This window comes from Dendrobium catenatum, unplaced genomic scaffold (genome assembly GCF_001605985.2).
Source record: "Dendrobium catenatum unplaced genomic scaffold, ASM160598v2 fragScaff_scaffold_621, whole genome shotgun sequence".
Lineage (NCBI taxonomy): Eukaryota > Viridiplantae > Streptophyta > Magnoliopsida > Asparagales > Orchidaceae > Dendrobium > Dendrobium catenatum.
Genome location: NW_021319083.1, coordinates 11,729,574 through 11,749,634, shown reverse-complemented (window position 1 = coordinate 11,749,634; position 20,061 = coordinate 11,729,574). Strand labels below are relative to the sequence as shown.

The window sequence follows — 20,061 nt, the reverse complement described above, 5'->3', positions numbered from 1 at the left end:
TTGTATGAGCTCGATGTATTTTTCATTCGAAATGAACTTGTCCTCCAAAGAAAACTAAGTTGTTTTATGCCTCTTTGAGATATGCTTTGATATATATATATATATATGACTTCCGTGCTCTTTGATATGTTTTAGCCTGCTAAGATTTTTGTATGCTTATACCTTTTGAGATTTTTAGGCCTTCAAAGATTTTGTATTCATGTGTGAAAGAGGCGGAGAGAATTCACCAAGGATGTATGACCTTTCCAAGGTTGTATGTCAGAGTATTGCTCGATGATGTTAACCTATATAAAAGAGGTTAAGAGAATCCACCAAGAATGTATGAACTATCCAAGATTGTATGTAAGAGCACCGCTTAATGTTGTTAACCTATATAGAAGGGGTCGAGATAATCCACCAAGGATGTAAAACCTATCTGAGGTTGTATATCAAAGCATTGCTCCATGATGTTAACCTATATGGAAGAGGTTAAGAGAATTCGCTAATGATATATGACCTATCCAAGATTGTATGTCAAAGCATGTACCGCTCAATTGCGTTAACCTATATGGAAGAGGCCGAGATAATCCACCAAGGATGTAAGACCTATCTGAGGTTGTATGTTAAAGCCTTGCTCGATGATGTTAACCTTTGTGGAAGAGGTCGAGAGAATCAAACAAGGTTGTAAGACCTATCCGAGTTTGTATGTAAGAATCCTGCTCGATGACATTAACATATGCGTAAGAGGTCGAGAGAATCCACAAAGGATGTAAGAACTATCTGAGGTTATATGTTAGTGCTCTTTGCTCGATGACGTTAACCTGTGTGGAAGAGGTCAAATCGAATCCCCGTGTGATCAATTTTTCTTTGATTGTGAAGGCGTGAATGCCGGATTTATCCTGAATCAATGGTAAAAAATGTTCTATTTTTAGGACGTTACTAGCTTTTTGAGGTTAAGATTAAGACCTTGCCTAAGGAGTAGAAGTCTAGATATGGACTTTATAAGCTTGTAATTGAACGAAAGAATCCTTGCATTTGCTAAGATTTTTATGAAATATCATCTTGATATTGAAAGCATTGAAGGATCTTTTTTAAAACTCTTAGGGCTAAAATTTTTCACACACACAAACACACACACACACGCACACACACACACACACACACACACACACACACTTTTACAAAATTTTAACATGATAAATAATATACAATATACTCTTAACAATGACCAACATAAGGATTTCAGGTCAAAGGGACCGTAGTGGGGTGCCTAGTTTCAAGGCCTTATAGCCAAGAGACTATGGTCTGAAGATCTTGTTTGACAGGCGATAGAGGTCAGAAGGACCGTAGTCGAGCGACAAAGGTCGAAGGGACTATAGTCAGCTTACTAATGCCAAAGGGATCATAGTGGTGGTGGATGTTAAAGGGACAATAGTCAGGTGATAGTGTTTGAAGACTATGGTTGGTGAATTTTAGTTGGGTGGCTAAGGCTGATGAACTATAGTTAGTGGGTTAGGAAAATCAGAAGGTCCGTAGGCATGAAACTGATGTTGAATGGATCATAGTCTGGTAATTGATGTTGGAGGGACCATAATAAGGTGATGGTGTTCTGAAGATCTTGATCGTTGAGCGACTGTGTTTTTGTTGAGGGCCGATGGTGGTGGCCTGATGGAGGTTAGATGGTGATGGTCGGGAGATAGTAAAGAAGTGGTTGATGATCAAATGGTCAAGAAACTTTTAAGCGATAGAGAGGAGGTCAAGTAGTGGTCAGGTTGATGGACGGAGGTTTGGCAATGATTGATGTCCAAGCTAAGGTTTGGTGGTAGTTAAGCAGACAGGTAGATGTCAAGTGGTTATTTGCGATCAAACAGATGCCTAACGGTTGTGGCCGAATGGATGCCCAACGACAATGGTTGGGCTGAGGTCTAACAACAGCGGCCAGACAGTGAATGTTCACCAGAGATGGTGTTGGGGTGGAGCTCTAAATTTTCCAAGTGTTAGTTATCTCTTGAGTCTCTAGCTCAGGGTCCAAGCCTTCTCCTTCCAAGGTACCCTTAAGAAGATAGTGAGGATATATTTATAAATTTTAAGAATGACATACTTCATAAGTATGGAGAAGATTAAGAGAAAAATTGAAAAGCTCCATCAGACGGCTCATGCTGATTCTCCTAATCATAGACCAATTTTTTGTGTTTAAATATTGTAATGATGTGGGAATTGAGTGATATTGTGCTTGTTCCATTTGTGTAGTTGAGCCGCTCGATTCAACTATATATAAGCAAGCCAAATTTCGTAATTATTTGATTATCTAATTAATCCTTTGAAGCTTCGATCCCCTGATTTGAGTCCATCTGGATTAAGATTGGACTGATTTTGGTCTTGTTTGGTTCATCACTTTTAGACGTTCAATTTGATTATAAGTTTGCTAAAATTTAGTTTTAAATTTTTAATTCAAATATGTACTTATCAAGGTTTGTGCTCATTTAAAAATTTTTTTGGTGACGTATCAATTATAAATTGTACATTTTTTATAATCTTATTTTTTATCATTTTAAAGTAAAAAATTAAATAATTAATTTTAAAAAAATTACCAATGTTAATCTCAAGCACATATAAAAAATAAAATGAATAGTTGAAACATTTAATTTATGTTGCCACGAAATAAATTTCTAGCTGCACTCCCTTTCCATAAATAAATACTCTGATTGTTATTCTTTAACTATTGATGGAAAAAAAAAAAATCTTCCATATTAGTTTAGTTTATAAGCATGCATCCAATTTAGTATTTCATATATTAGTAAAAGGACACGAGTCCTTTTGTATCCTTTTGTAAGCAACATATGCATTCATATATCCATTTAAGTATTCTTCTTCTTCTTCTCTCTCTCTCTCTCTCTCTCTCTCTCTCTCTCTCTCTCCCTCTCACTCACTTTGTTTTCTTCCATTGGATTTTAGCTTTTTTCCTCACGGGTTGCTTATTAGTGGTAGATAAAGTAATATCAGAGATCTCTCTAAGGGTTGCCCCATGTGAGCTTGTTTTAATAATAAAAAAAAAAGCATGTGACACACATTTTAATATATAAAACCAAATGATGTGAGCTTGTTTTAATAAAAAAAGCAAATGGCTGATGACTCACCCTAAATTTTGTGTTATAAAAGATTTTTGCATTGATTTTTTCTTATAAACGAATGGTTTAGCTGAGGTATATATATATATATATATATTCTGTCAAAATAAGTTAAAAAAAAATTATAAAATGACTACCTTATGACCGATCAATGCATCCAATAACGTTTGTGCCATGGAATCACCACTTCTTTCCATCCTTCTTCCTCCAATCCTCTCCTCTCTCTTCCTAATTCTCCTCATCAAAAGGTTCACCCTTCACAAAATCTCTAATCCTACTAACTTCCCTCCAGGCCCATCGAAGCTCCCCATCATCGGAAACTTGCACCAACTATTAGGCGAGCATCCACACCGTAGGCTTCAAAACCTCGCCAAAACCTACGGACCTCTCCTCCACCTTAAGCTCGGTGAGATCAATCTTATAGTAATCACATCCAGAGAATCTGTTCGTGATATTTTCACAACTCATGACCGCAAATTTGCTTCAAGGCCTAAGTTAATGGCAGGCAAGATAATCTTTTACAACAACACTAACATTGGCCTGGCACCTTATAGCAAAACATGGTCAAAACTACGTAAAATCTGTATTGTTGAATTGCTTAGCTTAAAGCGGGTTACATCCTTTAAGTTTATAAGAGAGGAAGAAGGAAATAATCTTGTGGAGAAGATTAGGATGGCAGGGAGATCACCTGTGAATTTGTCAGCGATGCTTTTATCCCTTTCAAATGTGACAATTGCGAGGGCTGCATTTGGGAAGGGAAGTGCACAGCAACAGAGGTTTTTGTTGGCAATGAAGAAGACATTTGAGTATCTCTCGAGATTCAATGTCGTTGATTTGTTTCCTTCTTGGAGTTTTCTTGGTGAGATCAGTGGATTAAGGCATGGGATGGAGCAAGTTCATATGGAAATGGATGGTGTTTTAAATGAAATAATTAAGGAGCATGAAGGGAAGAAGTTGGATGGAGATGATACAAATGAAGATTTGGTTGATGTTCTTTTGAGAATTAAGAGAAGTGGAGAGTTGGATTTATCTCTCACGATGGAAAATATCAAAGCAATCATACTAGTAAGTGCTTCATTGAAAAATAAATGTGTCGGGATATTATGATATAAATTATATATTAGGAAATGCACAGATCCAATTTTTTTGAAGAATATACAGATATAATTTACATTAGAATATCCTGCACGGTCAAATTTCTAAATTATGCTCATTCAATCGAAATTGAGAAAGGAAATGCTTAATACATCTATAAATTAAATAGATTTCCAATGAGGTTATATTATTTATTTTATTCATTTAAAATTTTGTTTTAAGTCAAACAATAAAACGTAATTAAAAATAACAAAAATTTTGAATTAAAATATAATTAAAAAATGAAATACCTTTTTTTATTCTCTTAAGTCTACGCTCATTACTTATTCTTTGATTTCTTAACTCTTCCAATTGATCTCATCTTCTATTTTTAGAATAAATGAGATTGTGATTACTCTGTATGATCAATTATTTAGCATTATTTGATTTTAATCACAAATAATAGTTATTTCTTCTAAACAAGCGTGACTAAATATTTAAAAAAAAAATACAGTCATTATAAAAATAAGCGAATAAAAATAATTAGTGAACATAGCACAAAATTGAGTTTTGTATTTTGCTAACTTTTTATTTTTATATTTTTTCCTAGGATTTATTTCTTGCAGGATCTGACCCCTCATCTACTACACTTGTGTGGGCTATGACAGAGCTCATTCGATATCCTAAGGTTATGCAAAAAGCTCAATTAGAGGTAAGAAAAGCCTTAAATGGAAAGGTAAGAATAGAAGAGGGAGACATACACAAGCTTCTATATATAAATCAAGTTATCAAAGAAACACTTAGATTACACCCTCCTACCCCTCTCTTGGTACCAAGATTATGTTGTGAGACAGTTGAATTATCTGGCTATACAGTACCAGTTGAAAGTCGGGTTGTGATTAATGTATGGGCAATGATGAGAGATCCAAACTATTGGGAAGATCCTGAGATTTTTCAACCAGAGAGATTTGAAGAAAAAGCAATTGATTTTGGAGTAGCAAACTTTGAGTTTACACCTTTTGGTGGTGGAAGGAGGATTTGTCCTGGGATATCTTTTGCATTGGCAAGCATGGAGCTTTGGCTTGCACAACTACTCTTCTACTTTGATTGGGAACTTCCGGGAGGTAGGAGTCCTCAGAAATTGGATGTGGAGGAAGCATTTGATCTAACATTAACTAGAAAAAATGATTTATGTTTAGTTGCAACTTATCATGAGTAGTCCATCCATGGTTACCTTAATCTTTGTTGAAGCCAATAAGCATTTCTATTGTGTGTACTATTATGTTCTTCAATATAACCTACAAATTTTTACCATGTTATTCTTCTTATGTTTTTAAAAGATTCTTTTTCAACCACAATTTTAAATATGTTTTCAATAAAATAATTTTTTAAAGACAAACTTTAAAAAAAACTTCAAAACAACAACAAAAATTTGAAATGAGGTCATATCAAGAACTTGAAGCACCATAGAAAAATTCAAGATATTAATTGAAGAATCACATAATCTTCAAATCTTATATGTTTATACTCAAATCATTAAAGCACTTTAATGAGACAAATCCAACAAGTTTAAAATTGTCTAAATTTGATATTATTAAGACACTTAAATGCTAAATAAATGACCACCTATTTTAAATAAATAATATATTTAGAATGCAAAATTAACAAACAAATAAATCAAAATTCAGGGGGAAAAATGATCTTCTTCTTGCTCTAATCGAGGAATGAATTTCAAATATACTCAAATAACTATACTTTTATACAATTGATCTCACATGCATGATATGATGTTTTGTTCATAAAGTAAAAATAGAAAAAGGACAGCAAAGGCAGGGCACAGAGAGGATAATTAGTAGGTGCAATATAAATATTAAAATTTATAATTATAGTTAAAAGTAGAGAGAGGAAACTAATGATTAAAAAAATTTAATCATACCAAAAATTCATTTTGATCGGACACAAATCTCGACATAAATATAAGTGGTAGACTTAAAAATTGAATTTGGGACCATCTAAACTCTGACTTCAATAAACTTATAGTCAAACAAAATATCTTGAAGAGACGAAACCAACAACACCAAAATTGGTCCAATAAGAGAACAAATAGGTGAAATCAATAGCCCGAAGTACATTTGGAAGCATTAATTGGATGAATCAAATGATATCCAAATATGATTTAATTTGGGACCATCTAAACTCTGATTTCAATTAACTTATAGTCAAACAAAATATCTTGAAGAGACGAAACCAACAACACCAAAATTGGTCCAATAAGAGAACAAATAGGTGAAATCAATAGCCCGAAGTACATTTGGAAGCATTAATTGGATGAATCAAATGATATCCAAATATGACATGCTTATAATCAACTGAGCGGCTTGATGAGACAATCCAATTAGCCTAAGATTGTCAAATTCTAACACCATTAAGATACTCAAATATTTGATAAATGCGCCATGATTAAGAGGACCATTATAAGCCGTATGATGGAGCACTCCAAAGATGCCCTTAATCTTTTTCATATTTATTAGCTATGTCACTTCCAAAAAATTATAAATGGCCTCTCATTCTTCACATGAGAGAAGATGAGGAGAGAAGGCTTGAGAGCTCACTTGCACTCTCCATTCAATGCTACCATCATCAGAGTTCTACCCGACAACCAATCGCGGTCAAAACTTCCTCCCATTCTCCAACTATCACCGAAACTCTTTTTGGATGCTACTAACATCATATATCCTCCCATATATTGTTGTTCGCTAACTACAGTCCTTTCAACCACCGTCGTCCGCCGATTACAAATCTTCAAACCACATTCGCCCTGCCGACTACGGCCCTACTAAGCTAACAAACACATCAACACTCTCTTAAGAGTGGTTGTCATGTCATTCTCCAATTATGTACTGTGTTTTATACAATGTATATATCAAGCCAAGGCCTTCTCCCAAAGGAAGGGACTCATTTGTAATCAATTACAAATACTAGTGAAAGCTTGGCCTTGTGGATTTTCTCTCTTTTTAGGTTTTTACTTGTAAAAAATTTGGTGTCTCTTATTAATGATGTACCATACTCTTTAATTTATATGTGTACTAGATCTTCGTATAAAGCTAGGACGATAAATTTTATTTTTCTCTACCGCCGAGAATATTCCATGAAACAACAATATTTAACATGCCCATCTCACTTTTCACTTTAAAATCTTAAACTGACTTATGCTATAATAATAAAAACAGTGGATAAATATGAAATATTTTATAATAATAACATAATGAAGCTCATGTAAATTATTATACAAATATAAAACACATGCTTGTAAAAGTAAGTGTTAAGAATTCAAATCTGCAAAGAATAAGTTCGGGTGAACATTATATATGCTAAAGGATTATTCCATAATAATAAATCTAATAACTAAGTATAAAACTCCAACAACTTGTAATCGTTCAAACTAGGAAGACAAATCTCGAACCAAAGACCAATACAACACATTCCAAACACCTCCCAATAAAACTATCGAATGTAGTAAACACTTGATTTTGATTTTTTTTTAAAATTGGGTCTTGATATTTGTAAATTGAAATTTTAAATTAAATATTTTTAAATGTTAAAGTTTTTTAAAGCTAAATTCGTTAGGCCTGTCGAAGTCAGTAATTAAAAATTATAAAACATTCATAAATATTTAAGTAATTTATAGAATTAATAAATATTATTTTTTATAATTATCATCTAAGGGGGTGAAAGTTATAAAAAATATTAAATAAATGGGATTTTTACATACATAACACTTAAAACCTCTCTATTTACTTATCTAACACCTAAACTTTAATATTTACTCTTCTACCACCTAAAAGCTCTATCCCTCCTCAAATATACCACACCGTTTCTCTCCCGTCAGAACCAACCCCCGAAAGCTGTATTTCGCGCGGGAATATCTTCTCCGATGATGCGGCGGTGGTGAGAGGGTGTGCTAGCCTTCGATGATGTGGCGACTGCCGCTCAGCCTTCTCGGGACGTTAGGCATCGGCCTCCTGTTAGGCATCAGTCTCCAAATCTACTTCATCCGCCTTCTAATTGAAGCTTCATGATGACTTGCTCTTCAATGGCCAATTCGCTGCTGCTTCCTATATTTGCGTGCGCTTTGCTTGTTGCTACGCTCGCCGCCGCAGGAAGCTTCAACAATGACTTCGACATTACTTGGGGCGACGGTCGCGCAAAGATACTCAATAATGGGCAGCTTTTGACTCTTTCTCTCGACAATGCTTTAGGTTCCGACTTCCAGTCCAAGAGCGAGTATCTCTTCGGCAAGATTGACATGAAGCTCAAGCTCGTCCCCGGCAATTCCGCCGGCACCGTCACCGCCTACTATGTAAGTAACATTCTCATGCCGTTAGCTCCATTAAGAGCTCGAAATTCATTGAACTGATGGTGTCTACTGCTTCGTCTGCGCGCAGTTATCGTCTCAGGGGCCAACACATGATGAGATCTATTTCAAGTTCCTTGGGAACCTTAGCGGCGACCCTTACACATTGCACACCAACGTGTTCACGCAGGGGAAGGGCAATAGGGAGATGCAGTTCAAGCTCTGGTTCGATCCCACCAAGGATTTCCACACCTACTCTGTTATCTGGAATCCCCAACAAACTATGTAAGCCAACAAAAACTATCGCTTTTAATTAGATGCTACCTTTGATATGAGAACTTTGAGAAATGCATGCGCAGATTCATGGTGGACGGGACCCGGATTTTGGGGATGTATGGCTTTGATGCTATCAAGTAGCGGCCGTTGATCTGGAGGAGGCCGATGCCTAACGTCCCGAGAAGGCTGAGCGGCAGTCGCCACATCATCGAAGGCTAGCACCCCCTCTCGCCACCGCCGCATCATCGAAAAAGAAATTCCAGCGCGAAATACAGCTTTCGGGGGTTGGTTCTGACGGTAGAGAAACAGAGTGTTATATTTGAGGAGGGATAGAGCTTTTAGGTGGTAGAAGAGTAAATATTAAAGTTTAGGTGTTATATAAGTAAATAGATAGGTTTTAAGTGTTATGTATGTAAAAATCCCTAAATAAATTTAATAAAATTTTAAGTTTTTGGAAGGGATAATATTTATTTTATGAATTTGGAAAGCTCAAATTAAGTCATGATTATTCAAACTAGATGATATTTTCAATTTCCATTATTAATAAGAATGTTTTGATTTTATCTCGATACGGCACAAATCTCGAGGCAAAATCAAGCCGGAAACTTCAAAAATTAAATCTAGGATCACTTGAACTTCGATTTCAGTAAACTTACAATTAAATTGAGCGTCTCGGAAATATGAACTGAACGACACCAAATTCGACTCAATCTGAGCCCAAATGAGTCCAAATCAAGGACCCAAAGCACTGGCAGAAAGTTGGAACCACAATTTGAGTTACCAAATGGTTTTGAAACATGATTTGATTATAGTCAAATCGATTGGCTCGACGAGGTGAATCCAACGAGCCCATGATCGACGAATTCCAATATCATTAAGACCTTCAAATGTCTGACAAACGGTCCACGATCAAAGGATTCAATATCAGCCGTCCATCCGATGATCCGAACCACTTCACATTTGCCTCTGATCTCTCACCTATTTACGGGCCATGCCATTCCATAAATCTATAAATAGACACCTCCTTTTTCTCGAGAGGGGACCAAAGCAAGAAGAAGAAGAGAAGAAGTAAGAAGAGAAGAAGAGAATGATAGGAGGGAAGAAACTCCTCCTCGACCACCTCCAAAATTCTGCCCATCGCCCAAGTGACGCCCGAAATCTGCCCGACGCCCGAAATCTGCCCTACTCCTATGTGACGGCGAAATTCTGCCAAAGTGACACTGGAATTTTGCCCAAGTAACACCGGAATTCCACCCATAGTCCACGTGACGCCAGAAATCTACCCGACGGCCAAGTGATGCCAGAAATCTGCCCGACACCCAAGTGATGCCAGAAATCTGTCCCACACCCAAGTGATGCCGGAATTCTGCCCGAAGACCAAGTGATGCTAGAATTATGCCCGATGCCCAAGTGATGCCAGAATTCTGCCCGACTTTCAAACAACGCCGGAATTCTACCCAAGTGACGCGAGAATTCTGTCCGATCTCCAAGTAACTCTGGAATTTTGCGTGAATACTATCTAATGCAGGAGTTCCACCCGGTTGCCGTTTAATGTCAGAATTCTATCGGATGCCAGATCTCCGCTCGTCGCCAAATTTCTACCCGACGCTCGTTATCGGACTTCTGCCAGTCATCTATCTTATGCTGGATTTCTTTCTATTGCTACACTTCTACCTAACGCCGTTCTTCTAACATCCATCGTTATACTACAGTCCTTTCGATCTCCGTAGCCAGTCGACTACGATTCTCCTGACTTACGTCACCCACCGATTACAGTCCTTCCGACCTCCATCGCTCGTCAGCTAATATTCTCCTAACTTACATTGCCCACCGACTATAGTCCTTTTGACCTCCGTCGTCAGCCGACTACGATCCACCTAACTTACGTCGCCCACTAACTACAGTCCTTTCTTCCTCCGTCGCCTGCCAATTATGTTCTTGCATACTTAAATCTCCCACCGACTACAGTCCTTCCAACCTCCATCGCTAGATAATGATCTTTTTGACCTCTGTCGCCCGCTGACTATGATTCTTCTGACCTCCATCACTATACTATGATCCTTCTGACCAAACGAACACTTCAATCGTAATTCTTTATATTCTTACCATGTAATATACTCCATATGATGTACACCAAACCAAGGCCTTCCCCCCAAGGAAGGATCTCATTTGTAATCAACTACAATACTAGTGGATTCATTCAAACTAGGCTAGGCCCCATGGTTTTTCCCCCTTTTTCAGAAATGCTACAGCCTCCCTTTATTTGATCGCGTGCCAAATTTTTTTACAAAGTTAAGACATTAAATTTTATATTTCTCTACCTCTGTGAATACTCATGGATGCATCAGTTTGGCGCCGTCTGCGGGAAGGTGGTTCCTGATTGGGGGTAATTTTTGCCCCAAACTTAATAGATCGTTCATGTCAACTTCCTAACATCAACTATTAATGCATCAATTTCATGGTGATCAGATACGGACTGGGGGCAACTTTGACTCCAACCGTGGTCAAAAAGATCATCCAATGCTTTCAATATCAAGATGATATTTCAAGAAAATCCTAGCAAATGCAAGGATTCTTCAGATCAATTACAAGCTTTATACATTCCATATCTGGACTTCTACTCGTTGGGAAAGGTCTTAATCTTCACCTCAAAAAGATAGTAACGGTCTAAAGATAGACCATTTTTTTACCTTTAATTAGGGATACATGCGACATTCTCTCCTTCGCAATAAAAAAAAATTGATCCCAGGGGGATTCGATTCGACCACTTCCACACAGGTTAACGTCATCGAGCAAAGAACTCTGACATATAATCTCAGATAGGTCTTACATCCTTAGTAGACTCTCTCGACCTCTTACGCATATGTTAAAGTCATCGAGTAGGGCTCTGACATACAACCTCAAATAGGTCTTATGTCCTTGGTGGATTCTCTCGACCTCTTCCACATAGGTTAATGTCATCGAACAAGGTTCTGACATACAATCTCGGATAGGTCTAATTACATCTTTGGTGGATTCACTCAACCTCTTCCACCCAGGTTAACGTCATCGAGCAGGCTCTAACATACAACCTCGGATAGGTCTTACATCCTTGGTGGATTATCTCGACCTCTTCCATTTAGGTTAATCTCATTGAGCGGTGCTCTGACATACAACCTTGGATAGGCCATACATCCTTAAGGGATTCTCTTAACCTCTTCCATATAGGTTAACATCATCGAGCAATGTTCTGACATACAACCTCGGATAGGTTTTACATCCTTTGTGGATTATCTCGACCTCTTCTATATAGGTTAACATCATTGAGCGGTGCTCTGACATACAACCTTGGATAGGTCATACATCCTTGACGGATTCTCTTAACATCTTCCATCTAGGTTAACGTCATCGAGCAATACTCTGACATGCAACCTTGGAAATGTCATAAACCTTTGGTGGATTCTCTCGGCCTCTTCCACACATGAATACAAAATCTTGGAAGGCCCAAAAATCACAAAAGGTACATGCATACAAAAATCATAGAAGGCTAAAAAATCTCGAAGAGCACGAAAGACACATATATTAAAGCATATCTCAAATAGGCATAAAAAAAACTTAGTTTTCTTTAGAGGATTAGTTCATTTCAAATGAAAAATAAGTATCGAGCTCATACAGTAATCTCAACTTCATATAAAATATCATTGGAATTATATTGCAAAATTGTACATCAAGTTTAAGTGTACATTTATATTTACTAGAACCTGAAATTAAAAGTTATCCGTATCATATGTGTAAGTCATCAAATAACAAATAACTTCAAAAATGTCAAATTAACATATTTTATCGACCTCTTCTCTATTGCACATTGAAGCATCTCCTACAACTTTATCTTCAAAGAAAGATTACAATTTGATTTTCATCATGCCTCAACCCAGTTGACACTATATGTGTGTCACCAAACTACTAACATGGCACACTGCTTTGTCTCCTTGAATCGGGGATATCTAATGTCGGCACACTTCCATATGGATGCATACTGCCTTAGAAAAATACCACTGGACTACTGCCATCATCGGCCCTTCGTCTGATATTTGTCGACGGTCGTTTACTTCATATCAACCATCATCAGATTATCACTCGACTACTACTTGTAGCACATCCTCCAACTCTCTCCTTCAACTCTCCACTTGACCGTTAACTATCAACAGACTTTCGCTCAAATGGCGTTGAAATTACCCTCGTCTACTCATCACTTTTGGTTCTCCTCCCAGACACTATTATCACCAGATCTTTTCAAATCACCCTCGCATACAAGCAGCAATTGATCTTCTTCTATCAAGGGTTGTCTATTAAGAAGATAGCCTCTCATCGCTACTCTTTCTACACAAGAGAGGGGCATTGAAGCTTGATAGGGGAATATCGCCTATCTATGACAGTTGAATGCCTCCAATATAGGAAGAAGAATGCAAGAGAAGAATAAGGAGGAAAATATATCCTTCTACATAAGAGAGGGTCATTGAAGCTCGATAGGGGAATGCCGCCTATCTTCGGTAATGGAATGTCTCCAATGTAAGAAGAAGACTATAGAAGAAGAAAAGTAATGTATTTAAAAATTGAAACTTCTACATACGGAGATGGGCCTTGAATTTTAGTAGGGGATGTCGTCTACAAAAAACAACGGAATGCCTCGACTGTAAGAAGATAGCATGAGGAGAATACAGTGGATGGAGAAAATTTTTTCTTCTACACTGAAGAGGAGCACTATATTTAAGTAGGAAAAGTCACCTAAGAAAAACAGCGAAAGACCTTTAGAGCAAGAAGAAAAATGGAGGAGAAAGAAGGAAAAAGAAGGAAAAATTCTAACTTCTGTACAAGAGAAGGGGCGCTGAATTAAGTAGGGAAAAATATATACTAAAAAATAGTGGAATGCCTCGACTGTAAGAAAGTTAGAGGGATAAAAGAAGAAGGAGCAAGTTCCCCCTGGACCTAGGGCATATTTATAGTATTTTTTGGGGGAAGAGAGAAGTTTCTAGAATTTTTTTGGAATTTTTAGATTTTTCAATATTTTTTTTAAATTTTTTAGAGATTTCTTGGATGAAAAAAAAAATTAATACATTAAGCTAGCAGTTTCGAAACCGCCAGCGGCCTGGCCAAGACTGTGTCCGGCTGCTAAACGGCGCCAGAATTACATGGGCCTGGCTATGGGGGGGGCGACAGCGTGGGCTAGAGGCAAGCCGTGGGAGGGCCTTGTGCTTGCCACGGGCGCTAGCGGGTCGGCGCAGTGATCCCAGGCTCGTTTGGGGCGGGTCGGCATAGCTGGCCAAGGCAGGCTCGAAACGGGCTGCGAGAAGGTCGCAGGCTAACGGCAATGCGGGCAATCGGGCCAGATGAGCGATTCCACTCCGTCGGCGGAGGCGGTGGCGGTCGGTCGGTCGGTTCAGCCAGCTCGGCTGCCTATGAGATTCCGGGTCCAATTTTTGACCCGAAAATGTCAAATCGGACGATTTGGGGTCGTCGGGACCTTTTTTCTACGTTCTAAACTCAATTTTGACACATTTAAAGCTATTTTTGACTCCTACATGGAAGATTGGATTTCGAATCACATGGAACATTCTTCAAATTTTGTTACATGTATTTTTTAACTCCTGGAGCATCGATGTCTAAAAATAGGAGGCAATTGATATATCATCCAAAAATTCTCTTGATTGGGCACTAATCTCAATGCAAAATCAAGTCAGAAACTTCAAAAATTATATTTGGGATGACCTAAACTTCAATTTCAGCAAACATATATATAGTCAAACTGAGCGTCTAGGAAATACGAAGCCAACGACACCAAATTCGACTCAATCCGAACTCAAATGAGTCCAAATCAAAGAACTGAAGCGCTGTTAGATTGTTCCAACCACAATTTGAGTTTCCAACTGGTTTTGAAACATGACGTGCTTATAGTCGAATCGAGGGACTTAACAAGACAAATCCAACGAGACCAAGATCGCCGAATTCCGATAGCAATAAGACCTTCAATTGTTCTACAAACTATCCACAATCAATGGATTCAATATCGGTCGTCCATCCTTGCCCCTAATCTCTCACCTATTTACGGGCTATATCACTCCAAAAATCTATAAATAGACCCCTCATTTCTCTTGAGAGGGGACCAAAGCAAGAAGAAGAATAGAAGAAGTATGGTGGAACATATGGTGGATATGGATAAGTAGGAGGGGCACCATAAGGTGGGGGTGGGTAGTAAGGGTAGAAAGGAGTACTATGCATGGGATATGGTGAAGGAAATCAAGGGTCTGGTGAGTAGAACTGCGAGCTACTGGCTTTGGTCCATGTTTATGCAATGATCACTCCCAAATAATTCTAGATTATTTTAAAAAAAAAATTGATATTTTCATAATTAATGTGAATATTACATTAATAATAAAAGCTATCAAGTGAATTAAAATCAAATAAATTAGAATGTGTACAAAATCAATAATGATGATATTAAAAATTAATAATCACGCATGAACATTAATATTATACAGGAAAATTGATTTTTCTATTTTATCATTTTTTTATGGAAAATTTAAAAAAAGGATTTTTCGCTTTAAAATTTGAAGAAAATGTGTTTTAATTTAAGAAAAAAAATACAAATGCATAATTACTAAAACAAAGTATTTATGCAACCTAAAATTTTGTTTGTACTTTTATAATTATCAATTAAAAATGAAATATTTTAATTAAAAAAATAAAAATTAACTTAAATAAATCAATAAAAATTAGAGTATAATTAACATTGAGCTAATGACCTATGTGTTGCAATTCATATTCATATTGATACGTCACTAAAATTGTCTTGATTCGACACGAATCTAAAATCATATTTAACTCAGAAACTTCTAAAATTAAAATTGGGACCATCCAAACTATGGTCCTTTCGACCACCGTTGCCCGTCGACTATGGTCCCCCTGACTATCATCGCTTATCGACTATGGTCCCTTCAACCTCTACCTCCGGTCGACTACGATCCCTTCAACCTTCGACATCCACCTACTATGTTCCCTCTAACCACCGTCCATTGCCAACTATGGTTTTTCCAACCACAGTAGCTAATCTACTATAATCCCACTAACCTCTGGTTTTTCCCCTTTGCAAGGGTTTTCGCATAAAAATCTTGATGTCACTTATGACTCTCGCACCCCTGTCATCTGTATATTTAATGAATCTTCGTTCGAAGCTAAGACATTAATCTCCTTATCTATCTACCGCCATAGATGCTCCAGTCCTCAACACATATGAATAACCAAGGGCAGTTTGATAATTTGTAAAGTGTTATTCTCATATAAAAATACCAAGAAATAGACAAATAATAGATTAATTTCAAAAAAATTATTGAACGTTGAACTTGGCAAACTAAACCACCTAAATTTAATTAGAATTATATGGCAATTTTAGTTTATCTAATAAAATAATAAGTGTTTTTCAATTTTTTTAAAATTATCAAGTTATCTAAATTTTTTTGAAATAATTTATGAAGATGTATTATATGCCAAATAAACTTTAAAACTATTTACGAAAGCATTTGACCACTAATTAATTTAAAATAGTAGATATTTAATTTATGAAAAGATAGAATTTACAACCAAATTAGTTACTGATGTTTAAATTCCAAAAAAGATTCCAGAATTTGATATAATTAAAACCTTAATTTTAGCTAGTTAATAATTAAGGGAAAATCACTAAATTTGAATTTAAAATTAACTATTAACATTTTTTTAAAAAAAATTGACTATTAACATTAAATAAAATTTTAAATTAGTGTACTTGTAAACATCATTTATTAGCAATATAATTAAGAATCAATAAAAACATATATTTTAATTAAAAATTCACGAATTTGTTGAATGTATTTGAATTTTTAATGACTTGTCAATTTGACATAGCCAATGAAATTGAGTTTATAAAAAAATTAAAATTTAAATTTTTTTATTTTCAATTTTCAAATATCAGATCTCAATTTCTAAATATCCAAACAAAAAAAAAAACAAAAAAAAAAAAGATTTCATTTGATTTGGCTCTAGTTCCTGATCATATCTAAACTTCAATCTCGAATTTTATACACCCATGAGGAAATTATGGTCACCTTTGTGATAGCTTTTTCATTAATTTTAGAAAGCATTAAGAAAACTGTCCCAAATGAAGCCTAAAAGTGCTAATTAATAAACTTAATATTTAACTGAACAAAATAAACATAAAAAATTAAGCAAAATAAATACTTATAGTGAAAAAAAATTAAAACTCTAACTTGAATTAGATCGAATTCTTCAAATAAAGTGAAAAAGAAAATACTTACATAAATTCTAAAGAAATTTTCATCTTAAGCATTGTTAGTGATTTAATTAAGTGATTAAGCATGTAAAAAAAATTAAAACTACGCATAGTCGTCCGTTCAATGGGCGACTGGCTATGGAGGAGCTAATTGCCCGTTGAACGGGCGACTACGTCGTTTTTCCATTTTTTTTAATCGGATCGAAAACAAACCTACCCCTCTGACTTCTTCCACTTGTCTTGTCCGGGCTGCGTGACTGTTTTGCCAAGAGCTTAAGTTTTTTGTTTTTTCTTTAAATTTTATTTTGTAAATTTATATGTATAATATTTGCTTAGATCCTAAAGCTCAACACTTCAATCATTTATAATTGAAGAAAATTGAAGTTTTAGGTTAGGTGCATAGAAGAAAAAAAAATGAAGTTTTTATCTCTACACTCCAACCTTTTATTTTGCATAAACATTTAGGGATTATTTTCCTGAAATGAAATGTTTGAGTTATAAATTTTGCATGAATTTTTTAGTTTTATCTATAGTATTATTTCATTTTTTAGGTGGCTTGAAGTAGTTGTCGTGGAGTGCTTAATGTTTTTTAGATAGAAAAATGTGATGGCTTAAATATGCGTCATGAGTTGTTTATGAAATTCCTAATTAAAATTTATAATATTATTTTGACTAGGCATGTTAACTTATTGAGTTCGTTAGTTTTAGGTTTAAAATAAATCATACGGATTTAGAAGTTCAAATTTGTCAATATATTGATTTTTTTTCAATATTTCATGAATGTAGAGATTCAAAATGAGTGGGGGACACCAGCTATTATACTCTTATATGGTGGGGAGTTGTCTTTAAATGCGAAATTTTAGCCTAGATTTATTGGTGGTAATTGTTGGCCCTTACAAGTTTCATTCATGTCAAATTTATATCGGCTTAACGATAGGGTTCTTAGAGTGCTCAAGTACGATCCTTCAAGGTTCACAACATACATTGTGGTTTGTTTTCTAGTACAGTACAAATTCATCTCTTGACAAGTTGAGGATGATGAAGCATGTGAATTTGCATTGTCATTGACTGTTGCTGAAGTTCTTATTTTGTATGTGGAGGTTGAGCAAATTCCAATAGATTGTAGTTATGATGAATATCTTTCCACTCAAACTCGTGATTCATTCTTACTGGAGCATAGAGATGAAATGCAAGATGCTTTCGTGAGGATCTTGCCAATGCAAAAACATACACATTGGGTATGTTTGTAATTAAAGAAATGTTATTTTGATCATTTATACTACCGTCTTATTGCTATTTAATTAATGCTATGTAAGCATGATGTAGATTCAGATGAAACTAATATGAAATTGATTTACCTGGTCCTTCAACACATTTCAAACCAACTTCTATTTTAGAAGTTAATGTTGTTAGATCGTCAACTCCTACAATTGATGAAGGTACAAGACAATGAATAGTGGTTCAAGTGATAAAGGGAATGCAAATTTCGATGTATGGTTAATGATCTCAATGTTAGTAATATGGTTGATTAGGATAATATCAATTTGATCATTCATGATTACTATGTAAGGACTAGTAATACAGAGGAAGACATAATTGTGAATAATAAATATGTTGAGATTCCCAGGAGTACCTACCACTGGAATAAGGAGGTTGTGTTTGATGATTTCGATCTATTTAGTTTGACAAATAAGGAATTTATAATTCCAAATGAATTGGTAGAACATATGTACTTTCACCATAAATTAGAACTACAATTCTCCTTATAAGGTTATACCATAAAAAATAATGTTAAATTTGATGTGATTGCTTTGAATTAACAGAAATTCACAGTTGCATGTATACAATATGATAATTTATTGCTAGGTGTCATTGGCATTTACATGCAAGCCTAAGTAAGAGATTGGATGGTGTCTAGAACATATCTACCATCAAAGGGAAACATGAATGCATAAATCCTATTTTGCATCATAGGTAATATAACTCACAGTTCATTAGTTTCCTCATTATTCCAACCTTAAAAAAGCAGATGGATATAAAACTTAGGGAGATAATTAGCAGAGTTAAAGATAAGTTTAACATAAAAGTTTCATACAAGAAAGCATGGGATATTGTTGAACATATTACTGTATGATATCACCAGAATTTATCCAAACTTCTATGTGTTAATTCGATGGTTGACAATCATCCAACTATCAATCATTTAGAACTCAATCTACACTTCAAACATCATCCTGCACCTATCTACTATCGCTTGGTCTCCATTCAGACTTCAAACATCCAATCTTCAATCAAACTGACCATACATACAAGTAATTTAAATCATCAAGTCTATATCAACCTATAATCACTTGAAGCTACAGCCCTATATTATAGATAAATGCTCAGTATACAGCTCAGCTCAATGCACTGGCACCTAGTGACCATTACTTGATTTTCTTTATCCCATCATCAATAATTACCTAATTGATTATCATTGATGTGGATTAATTATATTCAACTAATTAAATCTAGAATTAAGTTCAAATCTAAAATTCCAAACCAAAATTTAATGTTAAAGACCCATGTCCTATAACCATTTATGTGTGATTTTTCAATGACCTCAAAACCAATCAAATAACCCCAGTTCATGATTAATCAATTGCATATTGATTAGACATGTCCTTAGGGTCAACCCTCCAAACGTGAGGCCAATTTGAGACCTATTACCCCACCTTGATTGAAATCCAAAGGTGACAAAACCTTTAAATATTTATAGCCTATATCATTAGATCTTCCACCTTGTGCAATTTGGCCTTGGGACCTTCCCCAAAAGCCTTGACCATTTCCATAACCTTTTTTTTACATTTTGAACAAAAAAAAATATATTCTTGTGGACCCAGGTTGACCCATAGTTAACTAGGGTCCCAAATGACCAAAATGCCCCTTACGGGAAAAAATTATAATTTTGT

The 20,061-nt window shown here is 35.6% G+C and overlaps 2 protein-coding genes across 2 annotated transcripts; both read left to right on the top strand.

Annotated features, from left to right (window-relative positions):
• The first annotated feature begins 3,281 nt into the window (after positions 1-3,281).
• LOC110114006 (premnaspirodiene oxygenase-like) lies at positions 3,282-5,473 on the top strand. Its single transcript, XM_020846755.2, has 2 exons — positions 3,282-4,172; positions 4,792-5,473. Exons 1-2 carry the CDS (start codon positions 3,282-3,284, stop codon positions 5,398-5,400), a joined length of 1,500 nt encoding a protein of 499 aa, XP_020702414.2. The 3' UTR covers positions 5,401-5,473.
• A 2,801-nt stretch (positions 5,474-8,274) lies between these two features.
• Positions 8,275-9,093, top strand: LOC110114008 (probable xyloglucan endotransglucosylase/hydrolase protein 25). The gene is made up of 2 exons (XM_028695049.1): positions 8,275-8,541; positions 8,627-9,093. The coding sequence occupies exons 1-2, from the start codon at positions 8,275-8,277 to the stop codon at positions 8,822-8,824; spliced, it is 465 nt and encodes a 154-aa protein (XP_028550882.1). The 3' UTR covers positions 8,825-9,093.
• Positions 9,094-20,061: the final 10,968 nt, after the last annotated feature.

Excerpts from the sequence above, each read along its gene's own strand:
- LOC110114006 (XM_020846755.2), top strand. The coding sequence starts at position 3,282 with ATGGAATCACCACTTCTTTCCATCCTTCTTCCTCCAATCCTCTCCTCT. Across the intron at positions 4,173-4,791 it reads ATATCAAAGCAATCATACTA|GATTTATTTCTTGCAGGATC; the intron begins GTAAGTGCTTCA and ends ATTTTTTCCTAG.
- LOC110114008 (XM_028695049.1), top strand. The coding sequence starts at position 8,275 with ATGGCCAATTCGCTGCTGCTTCCTATATTTGCGTGCGCTTTGCTTGTT. Across the intron at positions 8,542-8,626 it reads GCACCGTCACCGCCTACTAT|TTATCGTCTCAGGGGCCAAC; the intron begins GTAAGTAACATT and ends GTCTGCGCGCAG.